This window comes from Diabrotica virgifera, chromosome 7 (assembly GCF_917563875.1).
Source record: "Diabrotica virgifera virgifera chromosome 7, PGI_DIABVI_V3a".
NCBI classification, from domain to species: domain Eukaryota; kingdom Metazoa; phylum Arthropoda; class Insecta; order Coleoptera; family Chrysomelidae; genus Diabrotica; species Diabrotica virgifera.
Genome location: NC_065449.1, coordinates 168,878,597 through 168,905,359, shown reverse-complemented (window position 1 = coordinate 168,905,359; position 26,763 = coordinate 168,878,597). Strand labels below are relative to the sequence as shown.

Here is a 26,763-nt window from a genome sequence, read left to right as displayed (position 1 = left end):
TCTCCTTTCTATATGTTCCATCCATCTGAGTTTCTGTGCCTTGATAAATCTGACGATGTCTTCTCCTTTCAGAAGTTCTCTTACTTCGTGGTTCATGAGTTTACTAAATTCATTATTACCACCAAATTTTAGTGGGCCTTCTATCCTCCGAATTTTTTCCTCTCTAGGATCCTCAATCTTTTTTCTCTTTCTGGGTCAGACACATTACTTCAGCATCATATATGATTACTAGCCTAATTGCTGCTTTGTAAATTTTCAGTTTAGTATTCGGAGTAAGCTTCTTATCTTTGATGAAGTTATTGTGTTTCTAGCAGGTTATGTTTCCTGCCTAAATTCCTTCATTAATTACGACGCTTCTATCATTAGTTCAATTAACTGAGACTCCAAGATATTTAAAGTGTTCTACCTTTCCAAATTCATATTTATCAATATTTAAACTTGTCAAACTGGATTTTTTATTGAGCATATTAGGTATTTTGTTTTGTTTTGATTTATTTCTAAACCTCTTTTGGATGCTTCCTTGCATAACTTCCTAAATTCTTTCTTCAAACTGTTTAGGTTTCTGCTAATTAATGCTATGTCGTCAGCATATGTCACAAGTTGCGATGTCGATGTTACCTTTCCCGATGATCTTTTATTTCTGTAGCTCTTATTGTTCCTTCTATTGCGACATTAAATAATGACGTTGATAGAGAGTCACCTTGTCATACTCCACTTGCTATTTATATATTTTTGGTGATTCCGTTACCTGTAATAGTTATTGCTGCATTCGATCCGTCCATTGTAATTTTCGTAAGCCTTATAAGTTTCATTGGTAGGGGAGGAGGGGGCTAGTTGTAACAATTTTCATAAAATCAAATATATCTTGACAGCTATTTTCCCAATTATCACTAATTAAACACTCAACGCTAGTTTAACTCTTTCTGAATCAAATTGAACTGAAAAAAGTTAAAAAGACTGGTATTTTTTAATCAACTAGCATTTTTCGAAAAAAAAGTGCATTGTTACAACTTACCCCAAGCTTGGGGCTAGTTTTAACATCTATTGGGGCAGGTTGTAACAGTACGATAATTTGATTTTTTTGGTATATTAAGAACATTGCTCCTTTTCAAAGATGTTGCTCGACTTAATAGCGTGGCTTCCGATGTTCTTAAATATAAATGTAAATTTTTACGCATAACATTTTAAACCCAATCTGGACCAACCCTATAATTTTGATACCAATAAGAAAGAAGTTGCTTAGCACCGAGTTTTACGGCACATTGGTAGACAGTTTTCGCATCTTCATGGGAATTAATCCAAAATATATTTCAGCTCACTTCAGAATATACGAAGCCATATTACAACATGTTACAACAAGCTCCAACGTTTTGTTACAACATACCCCGTAGCACAATTTTGTATATTTATTAAAATAACTGTAAAAATATCTTCCTAATCGTAAAATTGTTAAGCAACATCAAAGAATAACTAAATTTAGAAAAAAATGAACACCAAAAGTTTCATTTCAATTTAAAACAATAGCGATAACCAAAATTTTATGAGTGTCAAATTTTACATTAACTGATCCAATTGAAGCTCGTGCACAAAACTACTATTTGCAACTATAGTCTAGGCGCCAAATAGAGGTCACCGTGTCATTTTCAATTCTGATGGACAAACTCAACGGTTTCTTATGGATTTTGGGCTGCTGATTACGAATTTTGAGAGGGGATTTCGATCCGAGTGGTCAAAAAATTGTTATAAACGATTTAATTGTTTATAAATTGTTTATAAGGCCCTGGCTCATAAACTAAAAGAGATAAACAAAATGTTTCAAATATAATTTGTTCCCTAATAAAAAACGAGGAAACAACCGTTTACTAAACTTAAATCCGACACTTAGAACTCAAGATATTGTAAAATTAATGCACAATACAAATTGCAAATTGCAGAATAAGTATTTTTCGAAGCTTTACCGATCGTAACTCGGCTTTTACGCAAGCAAATGAGCCTTATAAGGTGTCCTTTTAAAGCTTAATTAAGAGGCTTCCAAACAAAGTTTGTTAAGTTATTTGATCTTCATCTGTTTTAAAGTTATACCCGTTTGAAGTTATAATTTTCTTAAAAAAAATGTACAATTATTTGTTTATAAAGGTTCCAAGCAAACTTGAGCTATAAAAATTTATACTTTAATTAGCAATAATGATAAAACAACTCAAAAGGAACAATTTGAGCTTACGAAAATGTTCGCAAGTTTATTTTTGGCTAAGATGTCGATATTTTAATGGCGCGCTATGAGCCGCAAGATTGGCTCACAGTCAAGTAGATAGATAGATAGATAGATAGATTTATTTAACTACTTTACAAAAAAAAATTGTTTGTAGCAAGTCAAAATTACAAAGTCAAAATAAGGAATATAAAAATTACAAGGTATATAAAATCACAAGGTATATAAAACAGAAATATAAAACACAACTTATAAATATGTATCACAAACAAGAATATAGATTAACAAAAAATATTTTGTGTCACGGTAAGCATTTCAGTAGATGTTCTGCAATGAGTCATATATTCTTCCGAGCAATAAAAGCAATGTTTCAACAGATACCTTTTTATTACTTTTTTGAAACTGTTACAGCTTAGCTGTTTAATATCTTTTGGTAAAATATTGTAGTAGTTATAATTAAGACAATTTTTATCTGAAAGACGCAATCTAGAGCGATTTGTTCGCAAATAGTGAGAGTATCGCGTATTGTGAACGTGAACATCAGACTGCTTTGTTAAATGGGACCTTTTTCTGTGAATTTCAGTCAGAACTTGATATATCAACAGAGTAGGTAGCGGCATAATTTTTAATTTGATGAAGAGAGGTCGGCAATGTTCCAGATAACTAACCCCTGCTAAAATCCGGATAGCTTTCTTTTGCATCCTGAAAATTTGAAGAGCATTTGTTGAATTGCCCCATAAGATTAATCCATAGCTTAGCTTAGCTTAAAGTAAGTATGTATTCTTCGACGCTTTATCGATCGCAACTCGGCTTCTACGCATGAAAATGAGCCAATATGTGATATCCATATAAAAATGGATCGTGTTCTTTTTCAGCATCATCATTGCATATAAAACGAGCATTTATGATGTGGCGGCATACACACAATTGACGGGACTTGATGATGCTGCAAAAGAACTAGATCCACTTTATATGGATATCATATAGATAATTAGACTCTGAAGCCTCAAAAAGTTTTAGTTTTACTGCCTACAAGAACAGACTTGTACCACCATGTAACTGTTAAAATTTCGCTAAGAACTTATGCAGATATAAAAAAGCTGATATTCCCTGTATATCTCTATGCAGATTTGCAGATGCATCAAAAAAATGTTTGTAAGAATAGTATTAATAAATAATATCAACTTACTTTTTAGTTATACTTCTGAAATATTAGTTTTTAATGTTTTTTTCCCATTTAGTCCAAAAAATAGAAGACAATGTAAATATAATGAAAGGTGATACGAGGTACAGTATGATGATTTAATTTCAAGAATTATATGATAAAATTTTATTAGGATCTTCAAAAATAAAAAATGAAGATAACGTATGTATACATAGAAATTATAATTTGCATCGAGAAGTTATCGCGTGAACCTTTACGCGGTGAGCCGATCTTGCGCCTCATAGCGCGCGCCTTTAAAATATCGACATCTTGGCCAAAAATAAACTTATGAACATTTTCATAACCCCAAATTGTTCCTTTTGAGTTTTTCTATCATTATTGTTCATTAAAGTGTAAATGTTTATAGCTCAAATTTGCTTGAAACCCTTATAAACAAATGAATGTACAATATTTTTAAGAAAATTGTAACTTCAAACGGGTATAACTTTAAAACAAATGAAGATCAATAATTTAACAAACTTTGTTTGGAAGCCTGTTAATTAAGATTTAAAACGACACCTTCTAAGACTTATTTGCATGTGTAGAAGCCGAGTTACGATTGATAAAGCTTCGAAAAATACTTATTTTGCAATTTGCAATTTGCATTGTGCACTAATTTTACAATATCTTGAGTTCTAATTGTTAGATTCAAGTTTAGTAAACGGTTTTTTCTTTGTTTTTTATTAAGGAACAAATTTTATTTGAAACATTTTTTTTATCTCTTTTAGTTTATGAGCCAGAGCTTTATAAACAATTTATAAACAATTATATTGTTTATAACAATTTTTTGACCACTCGGATCGAAATCCCCCCTCGAAATTCGTAATGAGAAGCCAAAAATCCATAAGAAACCGTTGAGTTTGTCCATCAGAATTGAATATGACACGGTGACCCCTCTGGCGCCTAGACTACTATGGGAGGATGACTGGCTAGACGGTGTCATTTGCAGGGCGATAAGAGAATAAGATTGAGCCAGCTAAATTAGTTAACGACGGTCAAAATAACCTATGAAAAGCCGTGTTACTACTTACCCCTGTTAAAACAAGCCCCTTGTTCCCCATATATCTAGGTTTTTATGTCTTCTATTAGGTCGGTTCTTGTTAAGCTGTCAAAGGCTTGCTTGAAATATATGAAAAGGATGTGTAAGTCGATATCATGTTCGTAACATTTCTCAATTGACTTTATAAATATGTGAACTTCGTCTATTGTTGACCTTCCCTCCCTAAATCCGTGCTGGTAGTCTCCTATTTTAGTTTCAATGTATTTTGAGAGTTTTTGTCTGATTAGTGATGTCAATAATCTGTAGCAGCTGTTTAACACTGTAACTCCACTATAGTTGTTGCATTTTGTAGTGTCCCCTTTCTTTAAAATCGGAAATATCTATCCAGTTTTCCATTCTTCAGGCATTCTTTCTTCTTCCCAAATCCTTATTGTTAGGGGTCGTACCTCAGTGTTAAGTATAAAAGCATGATTATTTCAAATTCACACAAATCGTGTATTAGCCATAGAGAAAACTCAAAAACAAAATAACTGGAAACTATAATTTTTCCAAATTCAGACAAAGCGTGTATTATCCATAAAGAAAACTCAAAATCAAAAGAAAAGCCATTATAATGATAAATAGACCAAAGGTATACAACTACATTGATTCGAAAATATTTTCTGTATCTATTTTTCTCTCCAATATGATTTTTTTGTGCACTCTTCTCGTTTTTGATTAAATCATACAGAATTCACTTTTTTCAATTCATTTTCAAGGCTCTATGTGAGAGATCCTTTTATTTGACAGCTAATAGGTTTTTTCCGCCTTCTTGCGATGAGCATGCCAATTATTTTTGAAATAATGTTAGGGAGGGTAGTGAGAAGGTGAAAGGAATATTAAAAAGTGCGAATATGGGATTTTAATATGAATTTAAATCTTATGTAGGTAGGGAAGGAAACGGTATATGGCTCTACAAAATGATACTTCCTAAAAGTAAGTGCAAAATGAGACTGTCAAGAAGATTTCGTAAATGTATTATCAGGCTGTTCCTTTTTAAAATATGTTAATATAGTTTCAAATTGATGATATTTATAATACTCTAAAGCGTATTTCTTTCTTTGATCAAATATTAATGGAAAAGCTTGGTAACATAAAAACTAGAGACAAATGCCTTATAATAACTAGATTGACAATAAGTAGAAACATTCAAAATCTTACTACGAAGTAAAAAGTTCTTGCGTAAAATGGAATAACTTTGTTAAAAATATTAAAATGGCGTTTTCAGTCCCATAGAACCGTCTTCAGTGAAAAACGTCTATACATATTATAGAAATTGAAACAAACCACATAATGGTAGGGGAGCCAAGCGGGGATTTTTGCAGTTACACGAGCGCGTCAGATTATCACATGGGGAGAAACCTTGTACCCTGTAAATGTACTTCTACCATACATTGGCTCTTAATACAGGGGAGTTCGTTAAGCGGGGTACGAAAAAAAATTAAGATAAGATAAGTTAAGTACATGCACAACAGTGTATAATATTTTAAAAATCTGACGATTTGAGAGGGGCGTACGGAAAAGGACGAGTCACAAAATTTCACAAAAAAAGCGAATATTTCGCTAAATCGCCGTTAGATCGAAAAACTGAAAAATACAAGTACTTAATATTTTTGAAAAATATATCGAATGACACCAAATACGACCCCCACGGAGGTGGGGTGGGGGATACTTTAAAATCTTAATTAGGAGCCCCCATTTTTTTATTACAGATTTGGATTCCTTACTTAAAAATGAGCAACTTTTATTCAAACCATTTTTCCGAATTATGGATAGATGGCGCTGTAATCGGAAAAAACAATTGTTGTAAATGGAAAATTAAATTAATAAATGAAAAGTCCCCACTTTATGAAATATTTAAGTTAACTTTTTTTGGCTTTATGACCTACTTTTCACAACCCAATGGGTTCCCATGACGCTCGAGTAACTGCAAATTTAGCATACTTTCCTCCCCTACTATAATAATGACCCTTAACCCGGCATTGGTGTCTAGGTAGACTATTACGCGAGTGGTCGCGCGTGAGATTTTCTCTCACATATCCAAATTTTGCCTTTTTTTTTATAAAATAAAATTTTTAAAACAGATTATAAGCTTTTTTGTTAACTAATAAGAATATAATAATATAACAACATAATATAGATAATAATATGATAAAATACAAAAAAATAATTGGAATTAAACCAATATTAATCAATCTCCGTATCTTCACAATTTACGGCACAGCACACAAGTATAACAAGAATCCTCTGGACAAATTGGTTGATGACAATAATTACAATTTTTTTACATTATTTCAAGTTTTAAGTGAGAAAATAAAATTAATTTTTATACACAGTTGGTGGCGCCGGTGGTCGCTCGATGATAGAATCTCTCACATGAAGCGCATTGACTCAGCAATCTGGTGATACTACGTCAACTGAGTCACTATCTGAGCGCACGAGTCTATTAGATTGTCGAGAAAGGATAGACAGGGGACTAGGAGGAACCTCAGCGCGTAGAATTTCCCAGAAAAAAAGTTGTGCGCAATTTTCTGAAACCGTGAGAGAAAATCTCATGTAGCAACCACTGCCGGGTTAAATTGCATAATTAAATTAATAAATATTATAGCTAATATGATACCAGGTCGATGTTGAAAGATTTCCCTTTTTAAAGTAAGAAACATACATAATAATATATCCGCTCGAAAACATGGACATGGACGTAATCCAACGAGTGGCAACAACCAACTGGTTGGTTAGGTACTACTTACAACTGGTTAGTCTTTTAGTTCTTTTTAATGAAGATGTATTTCAATATTCACATAGGCTCAAAATAATTGCAAAATTCACTTCTGCAGTGAACCTTTTTGAGAATAGTATTAGTTGTCATATTCATTTTAATAGTACGTTCTTTAACGGTAAAATATTGCAAAACCTCTAAATTTTAAAGAACCACTTGCATTGACATGAAGTTTGGCATAAATATAGCTAACAAGTCAAAGAACAAAAATGATATTGTGCCGATGTGTGCTTTGGACCTGGGGGTGCGTTTCACCCCTTTCTCGGTGGAAAAATATACTTCCAAAATAAGTCCGGAAATGGTTAAGCTGACTAATTTTAAGTAACTTGTATTCTATGGAGCTTTTTCATTAAGTCAATGCTTTTCGAATTATTTGCGAGTGAATATCTTGATTTTTCAAAAAAAATAACCACGTTTTTAGACGGTTCTTCGCAAATAACTCAAAAAGTAAGTACTTGGCCGAAAAAACATTCATAACAAAAATACAGCCTGTAATAAGTATAAGACTAGTATCTATCCAGACCTAGTACAAGCAGAGATGTAGCTAATAAAAATAGGTTCATATTCGTCAAATTCCAAATCCAATATTTTAAAGTGAACTAATAAAAACACGAAACACTTTTTGAGAAAAACTCATTGCCAATTTTTAAAAGTGTTTAAAAAAGCTTTATTTTCGTTTTACTAAACATAAATTCTAGCGTCAAAAATAAACAAATTACGCTCAAAATAAGTTGTTCCCTTTTTTTTGAAAAAATCGGACAAATCACACCCTCATATCATCACAAATGAACTTAATCGTTACCACTTCACAAGTTGATTTACTCGCGTATGTATTGTTTATAATATGATCTGTAAGTTTCGTCGGTTTAAAGTCCTTATTTTTGAAAGGGCTGTAGATGAAAGGGCTTAAAGGAGTCACTAAACACGAGCGTACTCAACATTTTGGACAGCCATATCTTAACCAATTTTTGTCTTAGAGAAAAACAAAAAATACAAAACATTTAGAAAAGAAACTGCGATTTTTTTATTGTTTAAGATTTTTGGTATTTCGAATAATTAATTTTAAATTATTTTGAAAAAAACTATTTTTTTATTAAAAATTTTACTTTGAAACCAAATTATTTTAAAAATAAGCACTTTTAATAGATGAAACTAACATATATAAAAACAACATAACTAAGCAACTTGTGAAGCGATAACAATTAATTTCATGTTAGTTGCTAATTAAGGGATGATTTTCCATATTTTTTTTTTGCGAAAGAAAAAAGGGACTAACTTTAGTTTGAGCCTAATGTGTTTATATTTGATGTTAAAAACTTTTTTTATAAAAACAGAAATAAAGATTTTTTTAAACACTTTAAAAAGGTTGAAAGTAGTTTTCTCCAAAAAGGGCTAAATTCTTTGGATATTGCACGTTGAAATATTCTATCTGAAATTTGGCGAATTTAAACATATGTATTTTTTATTAGCTATAACTCTGCTTCTACTAGGTAGACTTCATAGATACACCATTTTTTTCACTTTATTACACGCTATTCTTTTGCAAAGAATGTTTTTTTTCGACAAAATACTTACTTTTTGAGTTATTTGCGAAAAACCGTCTAAAAAAGTGGTTATTTTGGAAAAAAATGATCATATTCACTCACAAATAACTCGAAAATATTGACTTATTGAAAAAACTCTATGGAAAAAAAGTTTCATAAAATTAGTAAGTTTATCCATTTCCGGACTTATTTTGGAAGTATATTTGTTCACACCCGAGAAGGAGTGAAAGCCACCCCAGGGCAAAAGCACACATCCGCACAATATCACTTTTTTCTTTGACTTGTTAGCTATGCGTATGCCAAATTGCATGTCAATCCAAGTGGTTCTTTAAAATTTACAGCAAAAACCGTGAAATAATGTAATATAACGTTTCGTTACACGTCCAGGAGCGGTTGTTTTTGGTGGGTTTGATTTATTTGTCTCCATTATCTGGATAACGATAAGACAATTATTTTTCATTTTAGATCGCAAATTAAGTTTAGGAGAGGAATACTTGTTTTTAAATATGGAACATATCCGATATTGTTATTTATGGCTACTGTAGTCTTTACTTGTAGGCCTTTTTAGTGGTAAATCTCTGAAGTTTGATTTTATCATTTATCTACCGTTAGCAATATCCGGTAAAGCGCTGGTTTCTTCGAAAGCGGTGCCGAAAACCTGCGATCGTAACAATGCGATGAATGACATCATAAAAAACTGTACCATGCAAAATAATAGCGTTGGTTTCCAAGGATGCGATGGAAGCCACCGCTTGCTGAACTTGCACATTCCATTGCCCCAGTGAAGAACCTTGAAATTTTCACCGTAATCTGACCTAATTCATCGCAGTGCTACGGTCGCTGTTTGTCGGTGCCTCTTTCGAGGAAACCAGCGCTTAACACACAAGGGGAAGTTTTGATTGACTAAATTGATGAACAACATTTGCACTTTGTCCTGTTGTCAGGGGGGTACAACGGCCTACTTTATTCAGATGGACTTTCCCAAGTTTTTTTATGTATTTTGACCCGTAGAACATGAATTTTTTGATCCGGATGTCGATAAGATTGTTATAAAAAAGGACTTGAGGAATTATATAACAGCGATTTTTCGCAAAACAAAACATTATTTTATATTTTTTGGGTCATTCTAAGCAAAAAATGTTGTTACAAGTGTTTTCGTAGGAAGCATAGTTTTCGAAATAAATGCGGTTGAACATTCAAAAAATCGAAAAATTGCAATTTTTGAACCCAAATAACTTCTGATTAAAAAATAAAATAGCAATTCTGCTTACCGTGTTTGAAAGTTCAAGTCAAATTATACCGGTTTTGATTATTTGCATTGCTAAAATTAATTTTTTTTTAAGTAAAAGTCAGACTTACTCTCAATCTTTATTATAACTTCCGACGACCGGTTTCGCTCTTTAAAATTTGTAGAGCATCTTCAGGTCAAAGGTAACAAGTTACAAAATGCTACAAACAAAAACCAGAGTTAGGACATTGTCTGGTTGTAAAAGATGCTAAAGATCCATAAGATCAAGCCAATGTTGAATAACATACATAAAAGTAGCGAAATAGCATACCAATGCTCATACACATAGCATACACATGCATGCAATCATGGGGGGGGGGGTTTGTAAAACTTCCCCCAAGCGCACAAACATGTGCAGAAGTATGCTATATATAATCATGCAATCATAACGTGTCGTACTTACATTCGGATACAAGGTGCTAACAACTCAGTATTCATTATCATGATGTTTCTGTTGAAGTTATGTTAACGGGATATGGTGGAATAGACGGAGGATGCAGCAAAGGTAAACAAATTTATGGGATTTAGGAATTCTTGAGGGTGATGAGATAGTTGGTGTAAGTCAACCAACACTTACACTTACTTGTTGGTTGACTTACACCAACTATCTCATCACCCTCAAGAATTCCTAAATCCCATAAATTTGTTTACCTTTGCTGCATCCTCCGTCTATTCCACCATATCCCGTTAACATAACTTCAACAGAAACATCATGATAATGAATACTGAGTTGTTAGCAACTTGTATCCGAATGTAAGTACGACACGTTATGATTGCATGATTATATATAGCATACTTCTGCACATGTTTGTGCGCTTGGGGGAAGTTTTACAGCCCCCCCCCATGATTGCATGCATGTGCATTGGTATGCTATTTCGCTACTTTTATGTATGTTATTCAACATTGGTTTGATCTTATGGATCTTTAGCATCTTTTACAACCAGACAATGTCCTAACTCTGGTTTTTGTTTGTAGCATTTTGTAACTTATTACCTTTGACCTGAAGATGCTCTACAAATTTTAAAGAGCGAAACCGGTCGTCGGAAGTTATAATAAAGATTGAGAGTAAGTCTGACTTTTACTTCATTTAAAATGAACTCTCACATGCAACCCATTCAAGATTAATTTTGTTATTGTTCATCAAGGGTATAAACACATAGTGCTTGAGTGATGTTTTCGATGCATTTCTCATTTAAAATCGAAATAGTTGGCGCGCTACAAACAGGAAATTTCTATGTACCACGCCTAAAAACGCATTAAAACACTATTTGTTTATAGCTTTGTTTGACAATAAAAAAAATTAATTTTTAGCACTGCAAGTAATCAAAACCGATGTCATTTGGCTTGATCTTTCAAATGCGGTAAACAGAATTGCTATTTAATTTTTTAATCAAAAGTTATTCGGGTTCAAAAATTGAAATTTTTCGATTTTTGAAAGTTCAAACGCGTTTATCTCGAAAACTGTGGATCCTACCAAAAAACTTATAACAGCATTTTTTGCTTAGAATGACCCTAAAAATACAAAATATTGTTTTGTTTTGGGAAAAATCTCTGTAATACACCTCAAGTTCTTTGTTTATAACAATTTTATCGACATCCGGATCAACTGTTACTCAAGAAATTCGTGTTCCACGTGTCAAAATACATAAAAAGACTGGTAAGTCCATCTGAATATAGGAGGCCGTTGTACCCTCCCTGGCGACAAGGACAACTGAATCAAGCTTAAATCAATTAGATTCTTTCTACGCTTGTCAGGTGATATCCATATCTGACATATTATATCCAGAATGGGTCGAACAAATTAATAGTCTCGTATTATAGTTCTTAGGCCCCCATATAAAATTATTATTTATGACCACACCGTTGAAACTTTTTGTACTTGTTATTTGGGTGGGGTCGGACAAATTTCGAGCTTAGCGCATCATGGCAGTGGGGCGTTTGTCTGCCAAGCGGTCACGAAGTTGTCAATTTTATGCAAGAAAAAAATTTATAACCACATTGGTCATTTTATTTTAATCAATGGTTTTTATCATATAAACAGCGAAAAGAATTTTGTCGGACAAAAATATTGGGGCATATGACGCGTCGGACACGCTAAAGATGTCAAATTTATGAAAAAAATAAATTTATTACCACATGGATAATTTTAACGGTATCTACCATAAAACCTTTTTACAATAATGTGGTAACCTTGTCGGACAATTTTCACGGGGCATATGCGCAGTCGGACGCGTCGAAGATGTCAATTTCCTGAAATTTTTTTATTTACAACCATTTTTCCGACAACATTAGTATGTTATAAGTAATTATATTCTTAATCAAAAAATCAAAGTGTCGGACAAAAATATTGGGGCAAATCGACAGTCGGACAAAAAATTTAATTTTTATTAGTAAACTATACTTTCAAAAAATGCTGCGTTCGTGCATCTATATCTTTACAACCATTTTTCCGACAAAGGTAGTAAGTTACAAGTAATTATATTCTTAAACAAAAAATCTAATTGCCTTACAAAAATGTTGGGGCAAACAAACAGAAAACTTAATTCTTTTAGGCTATCGACGAGGAGGTATGATCAAAAAAAATTTTTAAAACAGTTTTTCTCGGTTATTTTTAAATCGATATAGCTGAAAATTGGTACACACATTAAGTAAAACATTTAAAAGGGTACGACGTAGAGCTGTACCCAAAATTGTCCCAAAAAATTTTCCGACAAGAGGGAAAATTTTAGAAAAATTGTGATCTGATATTTGCGTACATACTCCTTGAACAACGACAAACATCGTTCTGTCGTTTCTTTTTCTCCAATTAAAAAAAAATTCCGACACAAGTATCAGGTTATAAGTAGTTATATTCTAAATCAAAAAATCCAAGTGTCCGACAAAAATATTGGGTCAAATCCAAATTCGGACAAAAAATTTAATTTTTATTAATAAACTATACTTTTAAACTATGCTGGGTTCGTGCATCCCTTATCTTTAAAACCATTTTTCCGACAAAGGCAGTAAGTTACAAGTAATTATATTCTTAAACAAAAAATCTACCTGTCTGACAAAAATGTTGGGGCAAACGAAGAGAAAACTTAATTCTTTTAGGCTATCGACGAGAAGGTATTATCAAAAAAATTTTTAAAACAGTTTTTCTCGGTTATTTTTGAATCGATTTAGCTGAAAATTGGTACACACATTAAGTAAAATATTTAAAGGAATATGACGTAGAGCTGTACCCAAAATTTTCTTAACAAATTTTCCGACAAGAGGGAAAAGTTTAGAAAAATTGTGATCTGATATTTGCCTACATACTGCTTGAACAACGACAAATATCGTTCTGTAGTTTTTTTTCTACAATTAAAAAAATAATTTCCGACACATGTATCAGGTTTTAAGTAGTTATATTCCAAATCAAAAAATCTTAGTGTCCGACAAAAATATTGGGGCAAATCCAAAGTCGGACAAAAAATTTAATTTTTATTGATAAACTATACTTTTAAACTATGCTGGGTTCGTGTATCCCTTATCTTTACAACCATTTTTCCGACAAAGGTAGTAAGTTACAAGTAATTATATTCTTAAACAAAAAATGTAATTGTCTGACAAAAATGTTGGGGCAAACGAACAGAAAACTTAATTCTTTTAGGCTATCGACGAGGAGGTATTATCAAAAAAAAAAATTTAAAACAGTTTTTCTCGGTTATTTTTAAATCGATATAGCTGAAAATTGGTACACACACTAAGTAAAACATTTAAAAGGGTATGACGTAGAGCTGTACCCAAATATTCTAAATCAAAAAATCTAAGTATCCGACAAAAATATTGGGTCAAATCCAAAGTCGGACAAAAAATTTTATTTTTATTAATAAATTATACTTTTAAACTCTGCTGGGTTCGTGCATCCCTTATCTTTAAAACCAATCTTCCGACAAAGGCAGTAAGTTACAAGTAATTATATTCTTGAACAAAAAATCTAATTGTCTGACAAAAATGTTGGGGCAAACGAACAGAAAGCTTAAGTCTTTTAGGCTATTGAGGAGGAGGTATTATCAAAAAAAATTTTAAAACAGTGTTTCTCGGTTTCTTTTGAATCGATTTAGCTATAAATTGGTACATACGCTATGTACAACGCTTAAAAGGGCATGACGGTGAGTTGTACCCAAAATTTTCCAAAAAGATGTTCCGACAAGAGGGAAAATTTTTCTAAAATTTTGGAATGTTCTCTACCTTACGTCCTTATAAACATTATAAGGAGTATTTCTACAAATTTTCAGTTTGATCTATGTAGATCTAACCGAGAAAAATTGTTTACAGTTCGCTTTGGTCTCCTTGATGCTTATTATTTTTTTATATCCCAGAGAACGGCTGTTCCCGTACATGCGACACTATATTATACAAGAAATTTACGATTTTCTAAATGTGACTGAATTGAAAAAATTGGGCCAAATCCAATCTTAAAGTATAGGAAAAGAGAAATATGTCAACCATCCATTTTGGTACAAGGGTGTGGATGTTACGGCCATTCCCATTTAGGGTCTGTTTTTCGTTCTCGTCCCCAAAACTCCCAAAAATTTCGAAAATTTAAGTCCGATTATACTGATACTGAACATTACCTTCCAACGCATGTTTAATTTTGAAAATTCTTCTCTTCTTCTTCTTCTTTTTATATAGACATTACTCTGTCTGTTTTTCAATGTGCCTGCAGTAAGTTGTCATTCCATCTTTTTCGTGGTCTTCCCACTGATCGTCTTCCTATTGGGGAACCGTCTCTGTCCGTTCTTACTACTCTATTTGTTGTCATTCGGCTTATGTGGTCGTTCCATTCTACTCTTCTGCTTTTCATCCAGTTATTAATGTTGTCCACCTTGCATCCCCTTCATATATCTACACTTCTAGCTCTATCCCACAGCGTCTTACCATTGATTTTTTGCAATGTTTTCATCTGTGCTGTTTCTATAGCTTTTTTTGTCCTTTCTGTATCAGGTTGTGTTTCTGCCGCGTATGTCATTATTGGTCTGATGACTCTTTTGTAAATTCTGCCTTTCACTTCTTTTCTGATGTTTTTATTTCTCCATATTGTTTCATTCAGGCAAGCTGCGGCTCTGTTTGCTTTATTCACCTGATCTTCCACTTTTGTTTCGAGCTTTCCGTAGTTGCATAGTGTGATGCCTAGATATTTAAACTCCATGACTTGTTCTATTATTTGACCCCCCAGCTCTAATTTACACCTTATTAGATCTACTGTTGTAACCATGCATTGAGTCTTTTTTGGGTAAATTAAAATGTAAAATTTTCTAGCGGTTATATTAAATTCGTGCAGCATACGTTGTAAATCATCTTCACTTTAAGAGATTAGTATTGCGTCGTCTGCATAGCAGATTATTTTAAGTGGGTTTTCTCCCATTTGGTATCCTTTTTTTGTTCTTACTTTTTTTATTATTTCGTCCATGATCAGGTTGAACAGCAGAGGACTCAGGGAATCTCCCTGTCTTATCGCATTGCCATTTTGAAAATTGTATATACCATTCAAAAGTTACCGATCTCAGAAATTTTATTCAATTTCTATTTAAAAAGGGGAAAATGTTTTGTATGTTTGTGTGTGTGTTTGTGGAAAAGTTATACCGATCTGAATTTCTTTTCTATGTTTCAAGAGGGGGTCAGGGCCGATTCAGAACCGGTATATCTTGTGACTTTCGACCACCCATAAGCCATATGCTAAAAATGATGGTGTATCGCAGATTTAAAATGCGTTTATCTCGAAAACGGTTGAGTTTAGGGAGATGAAAGAAGTATACCTTTTTTAAGTAAAACTAATAGGAAAATAAAAATTTTAATGTCAAAATTATGCAGAGTGAGGGATAAAAAAATTGAACGTAATAAATGAGTGCTGAAAGGCGTATGTGGCACCCTCTGGGCAATGCATAATTTTTGGTAGGGAATTTAGTTTCCTCGACCCCAAAAACCCCCACATACCAAATTTCATGTTGTTATCTCATACCTGTCAGGAAATATTCAATAATAAATAAAAAAAAAGTTTAACTTTGACATCCTGTATCTCCAAAACGCCCCATTATTTTTGTCCGACAAGTGATCCAATATGCATTACACATGTAAAAGAACAGCACAAAATAAAAATGACATCTGTGGTAATAAATAAAAAATTTTCAGGAAATTGACATCTTCGGCGCGTCCGACTGCGCATATGCCCCGTGAAAATTGTCCGACAAGGTTACCACATTATTGTAAAAATGTTTTATGGTATATTCTGATAAAATTAGCAATGTGGTAATAAATTTATTATTTTCATAAATTTGACATATTTAGCGTGTCCGACGCGTCGTATGCCCCAATATTTTTGTCCGACAAAATTAGTTTCGCTGTTTATGTGATAAAAACCATTGATTAAAATAAAATGACCAATGTGGTTATAAATTTTTTTCTTGCATAAAATTGACAACTTCGTGACCGCTTGACAGACAAACGCCCCACTGTCATGATGCGCTAAGCTCGAAATTTGTCCGACCCCACCCAAATAACAAGTACAAAAAGTTCTAAGAACTATTATAGTTAAATTATATTTGTTGGATTTGTTTAGTTTTTATAATACGTTATGTAACAAAATTAGGGTTGGTGTTAAAGTTTAGCACACTAATGTGTACACAAAATAAACAAAGGTCTCGTTGCTCCGTTCTTACTAGCTCCGAAACAAAAATAAAATAGGAGAAACAGAAAAATTAATAGATGCTACTCGAACTAAATCAGAAATGAAGTAAAAAACAGAGGTACTCGCAATCATTTAGTGTTTAATTCCGGCGAATGCTACAAATAAAGAGAAAAACAGAGTTAGAACATTGTCTGGTTGTAATAAAAGATGTAATAAGATCAAGGCAATACTTGAAAAATATATAATAAATTAGAACCACAGACAAATACATACGTATGCGCACCTGTCAGTAAAAACAAATACTCATACGCCTGCAAACACAGGCAAATGTATACGGTCTACGACTTTGTAATGAAATAGTGTTCTACTTACATGCCGTTGCAAGGAATGAGTTGTAAAGTCTTTAGTAACATGACTTCTTCCTCAAATTATGATAACAGGGCAAAAAAGGACTGGATAAAGGACAATGCTGCTTAAGTTAATAAAGAAAATGGGCAAGTTCTTGAGGGTAGAGAGAAACCTTGAAATAGTGTTAAGCATCATTGTCGAAGATAAAACTCTTAACCCATTGAACGATTTAATTCGGCCAATAGAAAAAGACGCAATTTGTGCTGTGATAAATATTGTATGTTATTTTATTTCTTTCTCAAGCAAATGCTTTAATCTCATTTCTTCTTCTTCTTAACGTGGCCTATCAAGTTCTCTTGACGTTGGCGATTAACATGGCGAAACTCTCTCTGTCTCGAGCTATTCTAAATAGTTGTACTGCTTTCTTTATTCCTGTCCACTACCGGATATTCTTCAAATAAGAGGCCTGCTTTCTACCAATTCCTCTGTGCCCTTCGATTTTACCCATCATAGTAAGTTGAAGAATATTATAAAGGTCTCGCCTTACTACATGTTCAAAATAGGCCATCTTTCTATATTTCATGTTATCAAGCAGCACGCGGGCAGCATTTGCTCGCTTCAGGACTGCCACATTTGTCAGCATAGCCGTCCATGGTATTTTCAGTGTACGTCTGTGCAGTCACATTTCAAAGGCTTCCAAACGATTAATGGTGGATATATTTAATGTCCATGCTTCGACACCATACAAGAGGACTGACCAAATGTAACATTTAATCATGCGTTTTTAAGTTGAAGTTGCAAGTTATCATTACAGAAGGATTACCTCATTTTTAAAAATGTCGTGCGGGCTATCTCCATGCTACATTTTATCTCTTTATCTGGATCTAGTTGTTCAGTAATATGGCAACCATATTTAAAGCTGAGTACTCTTTGAATTATATGACCATCAACATATAACCGTGAATTTTGAAGGGCCAAACGGCTAAATACCATGTATTTTGTTTTTGAACAGTTTATGTTTAGGCCAAACTCTCTTCCCACTGTGTCAATGGCATTTAAAAGGTTTTGTAATCCATTCATATTATCACTTAAAACCTCATTAATCTCATTTACAACAACTAAATGTCTTCATTCGAAATTTTAAGACCAAATTTATAGCAAACTACCGTTCTAAAAGTTAAATTATAAACGCAGTGTGGAAACATACATATCAAACATTAAGCACATTTATACAAGGTTGCATAAAAGTTATTAGGTTCTGAAATAAATAGAATTAAAAAAAACTATAAGGTTTTTGGATCATTATAGATAAACTAAAGTATTCTTTGTAATTGGACGTATTTAAATTTTTTTTTAATTACTCAAGTCACGTTATCAAGAAAATTTTTATTGATACTGAAATTACTTTTGTAACGGAACACTTAATCAAATCGTTTTTTGGTTCTAGGGTATGGTAATATATATCCTCGAACCTTGGAAGGAAAACTGGCTACCATAGTGTATGCAATCATTGGAATGCCCTTATTTCTCTTATACCTTTCAAACATCGGAGACATTTTGGCAAGATCTTTTAAATGGATTTACGCCAAATGCTGTCTGTGTCGATGTTGTCCTGGTGTAGCAAAAAGAAGAGCAATCCGAGCTATGAAAAGGGAGCAAAGAATGCAAATGGATTATGTGAGTGAGGATGATGAAGAAAGCCAACGATCTAGTGAGAGTGGCAAGGTAACATAGATTTTAATATAATAACATTTCTAGTTCTTACAAACATTTATGGGTTCAATAAATATAATAGTGTATCTATCTACCTATCTAATAAATATAATAGTTATTTTTTTCTTAAAAAATATTAGACTTATTTAACAAAAACAATTTAATAATAAAATATTAAAATGTATTCTTTATTTTAAAAAGGGTTCCATCTGATAGTGTATTTACTACAAGTTGAACAAATGTACTAAGTAGTGTTGAAATCTAGGTACACCTAATGCAGTCAAAATAGTTTACTTTAGTTCTGATCCGCCTGATATTTCTCTTTTCATTCTTAATATTTGGAATTATTTCAAAAACGTTTTTTCTGAAATTTCAAAATTTGTTGGTACATAGACTTTACATTAGACGTTCAAAACGTCGGAAGCAAACTCTGAAAATTTGTACTTCCTCCTACTCATCAATATTTGTTGATCTTTTTGTTGTATTCAGTAAGAATTTTCTTGTACGTTTCCCACTTCTCCAATCCTGTGGCTTTATCCGATAGCTTTATTGCTTTTTTTCCCTAAGTATTCCAGGTTTCTACTTCACGAATGTGTTTGTCTCTCGCTGGTCTTAGTTCTGATTGGGCAGTTATCCTGAGAATTGCATTCCATGATCCGGTGTTGCACCTTTGTATTATTTAAATGGATTTTGATATTACTAATTTTATTTTCTATTTTTGCTTCTAAGTCCGTTTGATTTGCCAAATTTGCATTTACGATCCCTGTTACTAATTAAGGGTTGTTTACCTCTATGAAAGGTAAAGTTAATAACTCGGTGATCTGAGCTCGACGGCTCTTTCCAATGCCAATACATTGCAACACATGCCAATATTGTTACTCCTTCCTCCTAGAACATAGGTAAAAAAGTACTCAGTTTGTTTATTGGTCCTTTGCTTTGCACTCAAAATATTTCCGATGCCATCACAAATATTTAAAATTGTAACTGTCTTGTCACCATATTCTATTCGACTCAGTGCGTTGTATGACAAATATAGCGAATGTTCTATTTGAAAAATATTACCACGGACATGGTGCCCATTTTTTTCGAATCTTAAAAAAACTAATAAATATTTTTAAAACATGTAGACGAAGAATCAAAGACTAAATTACTAGCGAGTTCGAAAGTTCATTAGAACAAATAAAAAGTTTCTTTTGAATGAGATATCTGAAATATAAAATCGCACTACATTTTCTCTTAGTTTTTCACTCCTGTAACATTAAAATAAACAATATAGAAGTTTTCAAGGACTTTCTGCCCTCGGTAAGAACATAGTCTTTTATTCCGCGTTTAAATTATTCAAAAATAATTATTAGTTTTCTCAGGATTCGAAAAAAATTAATCCAATTTAAATAGCATTGGAGCCGAAATTATGTACCGATCTCCTTAATGGGTATTTGGACTTTTTGGAGACACAATTTTATTAAGAGGAAACAGTAGCGATCAACAGGTAGCGAAAACGCGTTCCAAGATTGCGGCTTTAATTCTGAATATTTTTTCGAGATATTTGGCACACGTATTCGCAATATAATAAAGAATGGCGGTAGAGAGCCCAATTTGAAAAATATATTAATATGTGGATATTACTCTGTAACTAAATACAAAATTAAAAAACGAGCCTGTACCGCCATTAAAAAGAACAAAAAAATACACTTTCTTCAAATAAACTTTTTTATCCGTTGCCTAGATTTTGTGTCATTTTGGAACTACTAATGGAATAAAAAATTTTAGTAGTTCCAAAATGACACAAAATCTAGGCATCGGATAAAAAAGTTTATTTGAAGAAAGTGTATTTTTATGTTCTTCTTAATGGCGGTACAGGCTCGTTTTTTTTAATATTTTATTTAAGTACAGGGTAATTTCCACATTTTAATATATTTTTCAAATTGGGCTCTGTACCGCCATTCTTTATTATATTACGAATACGTGTGCCAAATAACTCGAAAAAGTATTTAAAATTATAGCCGCAATCTTTGAACGCGTTTTTGCTACCTGTTGATTGCTACTGTTTCCTCTTAAGAGAAATTACAGGTTCATAAATATTGATCTGGAATTTCCTTTCAGTTGGGAGATTAGGAGATAATTTAAATTAATATGAATCATTTTGAATCATTTTGAGTCCTAGACTGTGCGCTTCTAAGCTAATATGTTAAGCTGGGTTAAATAACAAAGCTTCAAATAATTTCGCGAAAAGTAAGTGCTGATTCAGTAAAGCAAATTACTGTTTTACGCGTGAACCTGTCAGTGCAGAGAACATAGCTCCGAATTTGACAAACGACTACGAAGGGATCATTAATCACTGCGGATTTTTTATTTTCAGACCTTTGTTTATTTTCATTTTCATTATATTGCCCCTCCTAATTGATATAAATGTTAACGTGAGAGGTTATGTAGGGATATATGTGTGTTAACAATTCGAATTAAAACAGATTTACTGGATGCAATACCGGTGTTATGACAGAAAAATTATTAATGAAAAAAGTTCCTGAATCCGATTTGCGGATACGTGAAATTAGTTGTTACATTGATAGTGATTAAACATATATTTTTATGTTTTAGTCAAAAACAGAACATAATCGTGTACAAAATTTAATTATTAATGAAACAATATTACTTATAGCGTGTAGCAAAAAGGTAGGTCAAAAATTAAATCACATATTTATTTTTGGATTATAAATAGATTGATTGAACCTAACTTACCTTGGTACAGTTGTGCACATAAAAAAAGTTACAGATTACAAAATGAAAGTCGATTTTTTCCAATGCATTGAAAACTATTGGACATGTTTTATTGAAAATTGACATGCTAGGCAGGAATATCAAAGAAAATAAAAGTGAAATTTGTGCACCCTATAAAAATTGTGTTTAGTTCCCTTAAACCCCCCACCCAAATATTTATGTGCGTTATAATTAAATTATTATCCACTGTGGTACCATTAGTTAAACACAATAATTTTAAAACTTTTTTGCCTCTTAGTACTTTATCAAATTTTAATGATATTTAAAAAGGCCACAAAAGCATAGCATTTGCAGATCATTTGATACTATAAGCAACAATCAAGAAAGAACTTCCGAAGTTAATGTAGAACATAATTAAAGCAACCAAAAAATTTGAACTTAAATAAATGAAGAGAAGGCAAAATATATGATAATGTGAGAGATCAAAAAAGAAAAACTAAAATATCATCACGTTACAAATATATGGAGAAAGAACATACTCGTTGAAAAGAGCCACAGAAAAAATTCATTACCTGAGAGACAAAATAGATTAAAATGGTCATGAGGAGCAGGAGATATAGGCAGCAATAGGGAACTTGCACATAAAAATATTTTTTCACATAATTGTTAATTTATGTTTAAAAATGATAAATTCAAAATATTACGTCTTAACAATTAATAGTGTACGTACAACAACTCATTATAATTCCGCGCCCGAAATTAACGTTTCAAACAACTTTAAAAGCGCGCGCTTGGGTCTGACGTCACCAACCATGATATTTACCACTCTTCTCGTTTGGCTACTGCCTAGTGCGAGACGTGCACTCTGCAGATAATATCTTGTAAAGATTTTCATGCATTCATAATATTATTTTTAGTTTAGGTAAATACATTTTTATTTTTCAACATAGTTATCTCAAATGCCAAATTATATTATAAAGTTTGAACAAAATTAAATACCTACATTCATATCATATTTCTTAAAAAAATGTAAGTACATAGATACTACTAAAAAATTACTTATAAAAAGAAAAAGAAAGAATGTTTTATTATAATATATAAATATATATTTAGTTTAAAATATGAATTTCATTCTCACATAAAGAAATAAAAAATATTTTATGGATGAAACTTTATTTTATCAAATTTTTATTCCATTTATTTTTAATAATTATCAGATCCAAATAGATGCGGGAAAATATTTACACTCCAAAAGTCTTGTGCTATACTAATCAAACTGTAGATAAGATCTGCGTCCTATTCTATCCAAATATAAGTAAATTTTGAATTATTTTTAAAGTAGGTATATATATCTGGTACGCAAAATCAACATTTTTTTTTTCAAATAGAAACATTATTTGCAACTGTACTTTTGCATTGTACATTGTAACATTGGTTATTTGGTTGTCTATTGGTTATTAAATGTTCCAAATATATGATGTAATTCTAGTCGTAATATTTTGTAATAAAGAAAACTAAAACCTATAATTTATAAATATTTTAAATTCATAACAAAGAAGAAAGAAAATAAAAATAACTTAAAAATAAACAAAACTTTTAGTAATAAAAGTCAGAGTAACTAAAAACTATTGTTATAAACAATTTAAACGTGTTTATTAATAATAATTATAATAGGTACGTACTCATTTGCCTCCTCGCATTTCTCCAATAGAATAACTTTCACTGCTTTTTATAAAATTTGCCACCATGAAGACATCAACTACTGTAGAACTGTAGATTGTCAGATTAACTTTTTGAAAAACCCTAGTCAGTCATATAATACATTTAAAAACACTACTTTATAAAGTAGCACTCAAAATGATCAATTTCAGTTTGAAACTAAATATACTCATTATGGAACTACACAAGAACACAAATACCTTGGAATTTTAAAATGGAATTCATACAATCCCCAAAACAACCTTTTTTTGAACTTTTATTTACAATCAACTTCTACATGAGAGTTTTAACCTTTAACTACCCGCGCATCAAGTTATAACATAACTACACGCGTGGCGTCCTTTATACGCCACAAGAAAATACACTTAAAAACAGCGGATTTGTTTATTTCTTTTTCTTTTGAAAAAATACACCTAGTTGTTTGATATAAACCTTATTCGGCATTAGCGAATACTTATTGGAGTTCCTTCTCAATAAGCCAATTGGGATTTATAACTGGAATCTTATTCCATGCTAAATAAAATTACTAATAAGAAATTTTTTGAAATGTTATTTTTTACATGAGAAAAAGTATTGTTTATAAGGAAAAATATATTTTGTCCTATAATGACTAAAAAACAATTGGAAGATGTACTTATATTACAGAATCGTGGCGTATATTGTCCACCACCGGACACAACAATTATAATAAACCGTAAATTACGATCTCTCCTGAAGGCCGATTATAACGAAACTAAAAAATATTGTAAAGCACATTCCAGTGATAGGTTAGATAAATAAACAAGGTCAAAAATTTAATTTTTAAATATGTTTGCAGTAGAATTCTTATATCTGGCGTACAAAATACGCCAGCGCGTGTAGTTAAAGGTTAAGTAAATGTGAATGAATTTCTAAATAATTTCGAAATATCCTAGCGGCTTTGTTGTCGACTCATAGAAATCTAGCAGGTAGACGTGGGTCGTGACGTCAGACCCGTTTACGCGCCTCTGAAGAAATTTGAATTTTATAGCTTTTTCAATGTCTCGTAATAAGCCTATGGGTTAACAATATTTGTTTTTTTTGCATGCATGCGTTTTATGATCACGTTACCTTATACTTTTTATTATTATTTTAATATTTAAAAATATATGCAAGTTCCCTATTGCCATATGATATAAAAAGTGCCATTACAAACATTAACCCATTTAGCGCCAATGGTACGAAAAGGCACCATTTTTTGTAGATTTTTTTTTGACAATTCGTAAATTTTTTTTAACCTTTGTATTTTTGAAGCAACCAGAAGATATAAGTGTAACTAAATTTAATTTTATTTAATTTCCAAACTCATGTTTTCATCACAAAAAGATTTTCTAAATGTCCGACATTTTCAATTCTTCGACACAACTTTATTTTTATTGTAGTAATTTTATTGGCATAACACTTTTGTGGTCAAATAAATTAAAACATTATTTTTTAATCTATTTGTACGTCAATTGTTATAAAAATACAAAAAAAATTCTGAGTCATCAAATCTCGTGTTTAAAAATAATGGTTCGATAACAGTTTAACGGTGGCGGTTTATATGTAAGGGAGCGCATACCCTATCGATTGGAGCAATCGCCACCAATTGGACCGTCTCAACGGTCCAATAGGTGGCGGTTTATATGTAGAGAAGCGGATGCCGTCTCGATGGGAGCAATTGCAGGGAGCGCGGAGCGCAAGAGGTTTGTGAACATAGTGGATGTTTGGCGCTCCCGGACCGTGCAACAGTGCGCGCTCCGCTCCGGCGGTCCAATAGGTGGCGGTTTATATGTAGGGGAGCGCATGCCGTATCAATGGGACCAGTTGCAGGGAGCGCAAGAGGTTTGTAAACATAGTTAGTAGTTGGTGTTAAAATTGGTGTTGGTTTATATCTAGAGGAACGCATACCATATCGATTGGAGCAGTTGCAGGGAGCGCGGAGAAGAGGTTCATGAACATAGTGGATGGTTGGCGCTCCCGGATCGTGCAACAGTGCGCGATCTGCCTCGGTGGTCCAATATTACGAACATAGTGGGTACGTACCTTTAGAAAGACGGGTATTCTGGTATTCAGTTTTGTTATAATCTAAGGGTGAAGGGGGAGGGGGCTACAGAAGGCAGGTTGTGTAGTGTTGTAGACAATATGTCGATTTGTTGAATGTATGCAACTGGTATAGTGCGAGATGCAGTATTGAAAAGTGTAAACTGGAAACATCTAAAATAAATTCTAAAAAAGATAGCGGGCCGTTCGACTTCGTTTTTGACAAAGAAGCTGAAGAAGGTGTAGGCAATGTTCTAACCATACTATTTATGTTTATCAAAAATGCAGGTCCATTTACACTCTACATGTTTTGAGACTTTTCACAAAAAAAAAATTGTGTATTTCAATTTTTATATCTCAGTCCCGCCAAAGGTTCGAAAACGAACCATTTTGTTGTTGCGACAACTGCCATTATCAAAGTGTAAAACAATTTTTTTATGATTGTTTAAACTCATTTTACTCTAGTTAATCAAATATATTACATATTAAAAATGAATAACCATTTTCAATTTCGTTGCAAAACGAAAATACAGCCGAACCATATTCCAGTCCAATCAGAGAGTGCTGCAAGCACCTCTACCGGTTTCGAAACTTATTAGTCTCTCATCAGGAGGCACATATGCTGCTCTCCCTGATCCAACCAAAACAAACCCCAGCGTGCAGTCCCGAATTGCAACGAACGAAATGGCATAGATGCCCTAGCGGCAACTGCTAGCAAAAGACTAAGTTTTCACTCTAATGGCATATAACATATCCCACCAGAATGAAAACAATGGGAACCTTCTCTGGTTACACCTCCGAGGCTTCTACAATTTGCAAGCCATACGGATGCTGAGACTAAGGAAGATGAGGGAATTCTACAATTTACAATTCACGTCACATCTGCTCAGCGCGGTAAAGTTCCAACGAGACTGGTTCCCTTCATACTCCACACAGAGTAAATGTAAATCAAAAATGAATAACCATTTTCAATTTCGTTGCAAAACGAAAATACAGCCGAACCACATTCCAGTCCAATCAGAGAGTGCTGCAAGCACCTCTACCGGTTTCGAAACTTATTAGTCTCTCATCAGGAGGCACATATGCTGCTCTCCCTGATCCAACCAAAACAAACCCCAGCGTGCAGTCCCGAATTGCAACGAACGAAATGGCATAGATGTCCTAGCGGCAACTGCTAGCAAAAGACTAAGTTTTCACTCTAATGGCATATAACATATCCCACCAGAATGAAAACAATGGGAACCTTCTCTGGTTACACCTCCGAGGCTTCTACAATTTGCATTCTTACAATTTGCTCCTAGAGGTGCTTGCAGCACTCTCTGATTGGACTGGAATATGGTTCGGCTGTATTTTCGTTTTGCAACGAAATTGAAAATGGTTATTCATTTTTGATTTACATTTACTCTGTGTGGAGTATGAAGGGAACCAGTCTCGTTGGAACTTTACCGCGCTGAGCAGATGTGACGTGAATTGTAAATTGTAGAATTCCCTCATCTTCCTTAGTCTCAGC

At 32.8% G+C, this 26,763-nt stretch overlaps 1 protein-coding gene across 1 annotated transcript in view; it reads left to right on the top strand.

Moving 5' to 3' along the window:
• The window catches only part of LOC114325462 (TWiK family of potassium channels protein 18), a 962,626-nt gene that overhangs the window by 689,100 nt on the left and 246,763 nt on the right, over positions 1–26,763 (top strand). Inside the window, exon 5 of the mRNA XM_028273543.2 lies at positions 18,511–18,788. Within this exon, the coding sequence (XP_028129344.1) occupies positions 18,511–18,788 (278 nt within the window). The remainder of the gene's footprint in view (positions 1–18,510; positions 18,789–26,763) is intronic.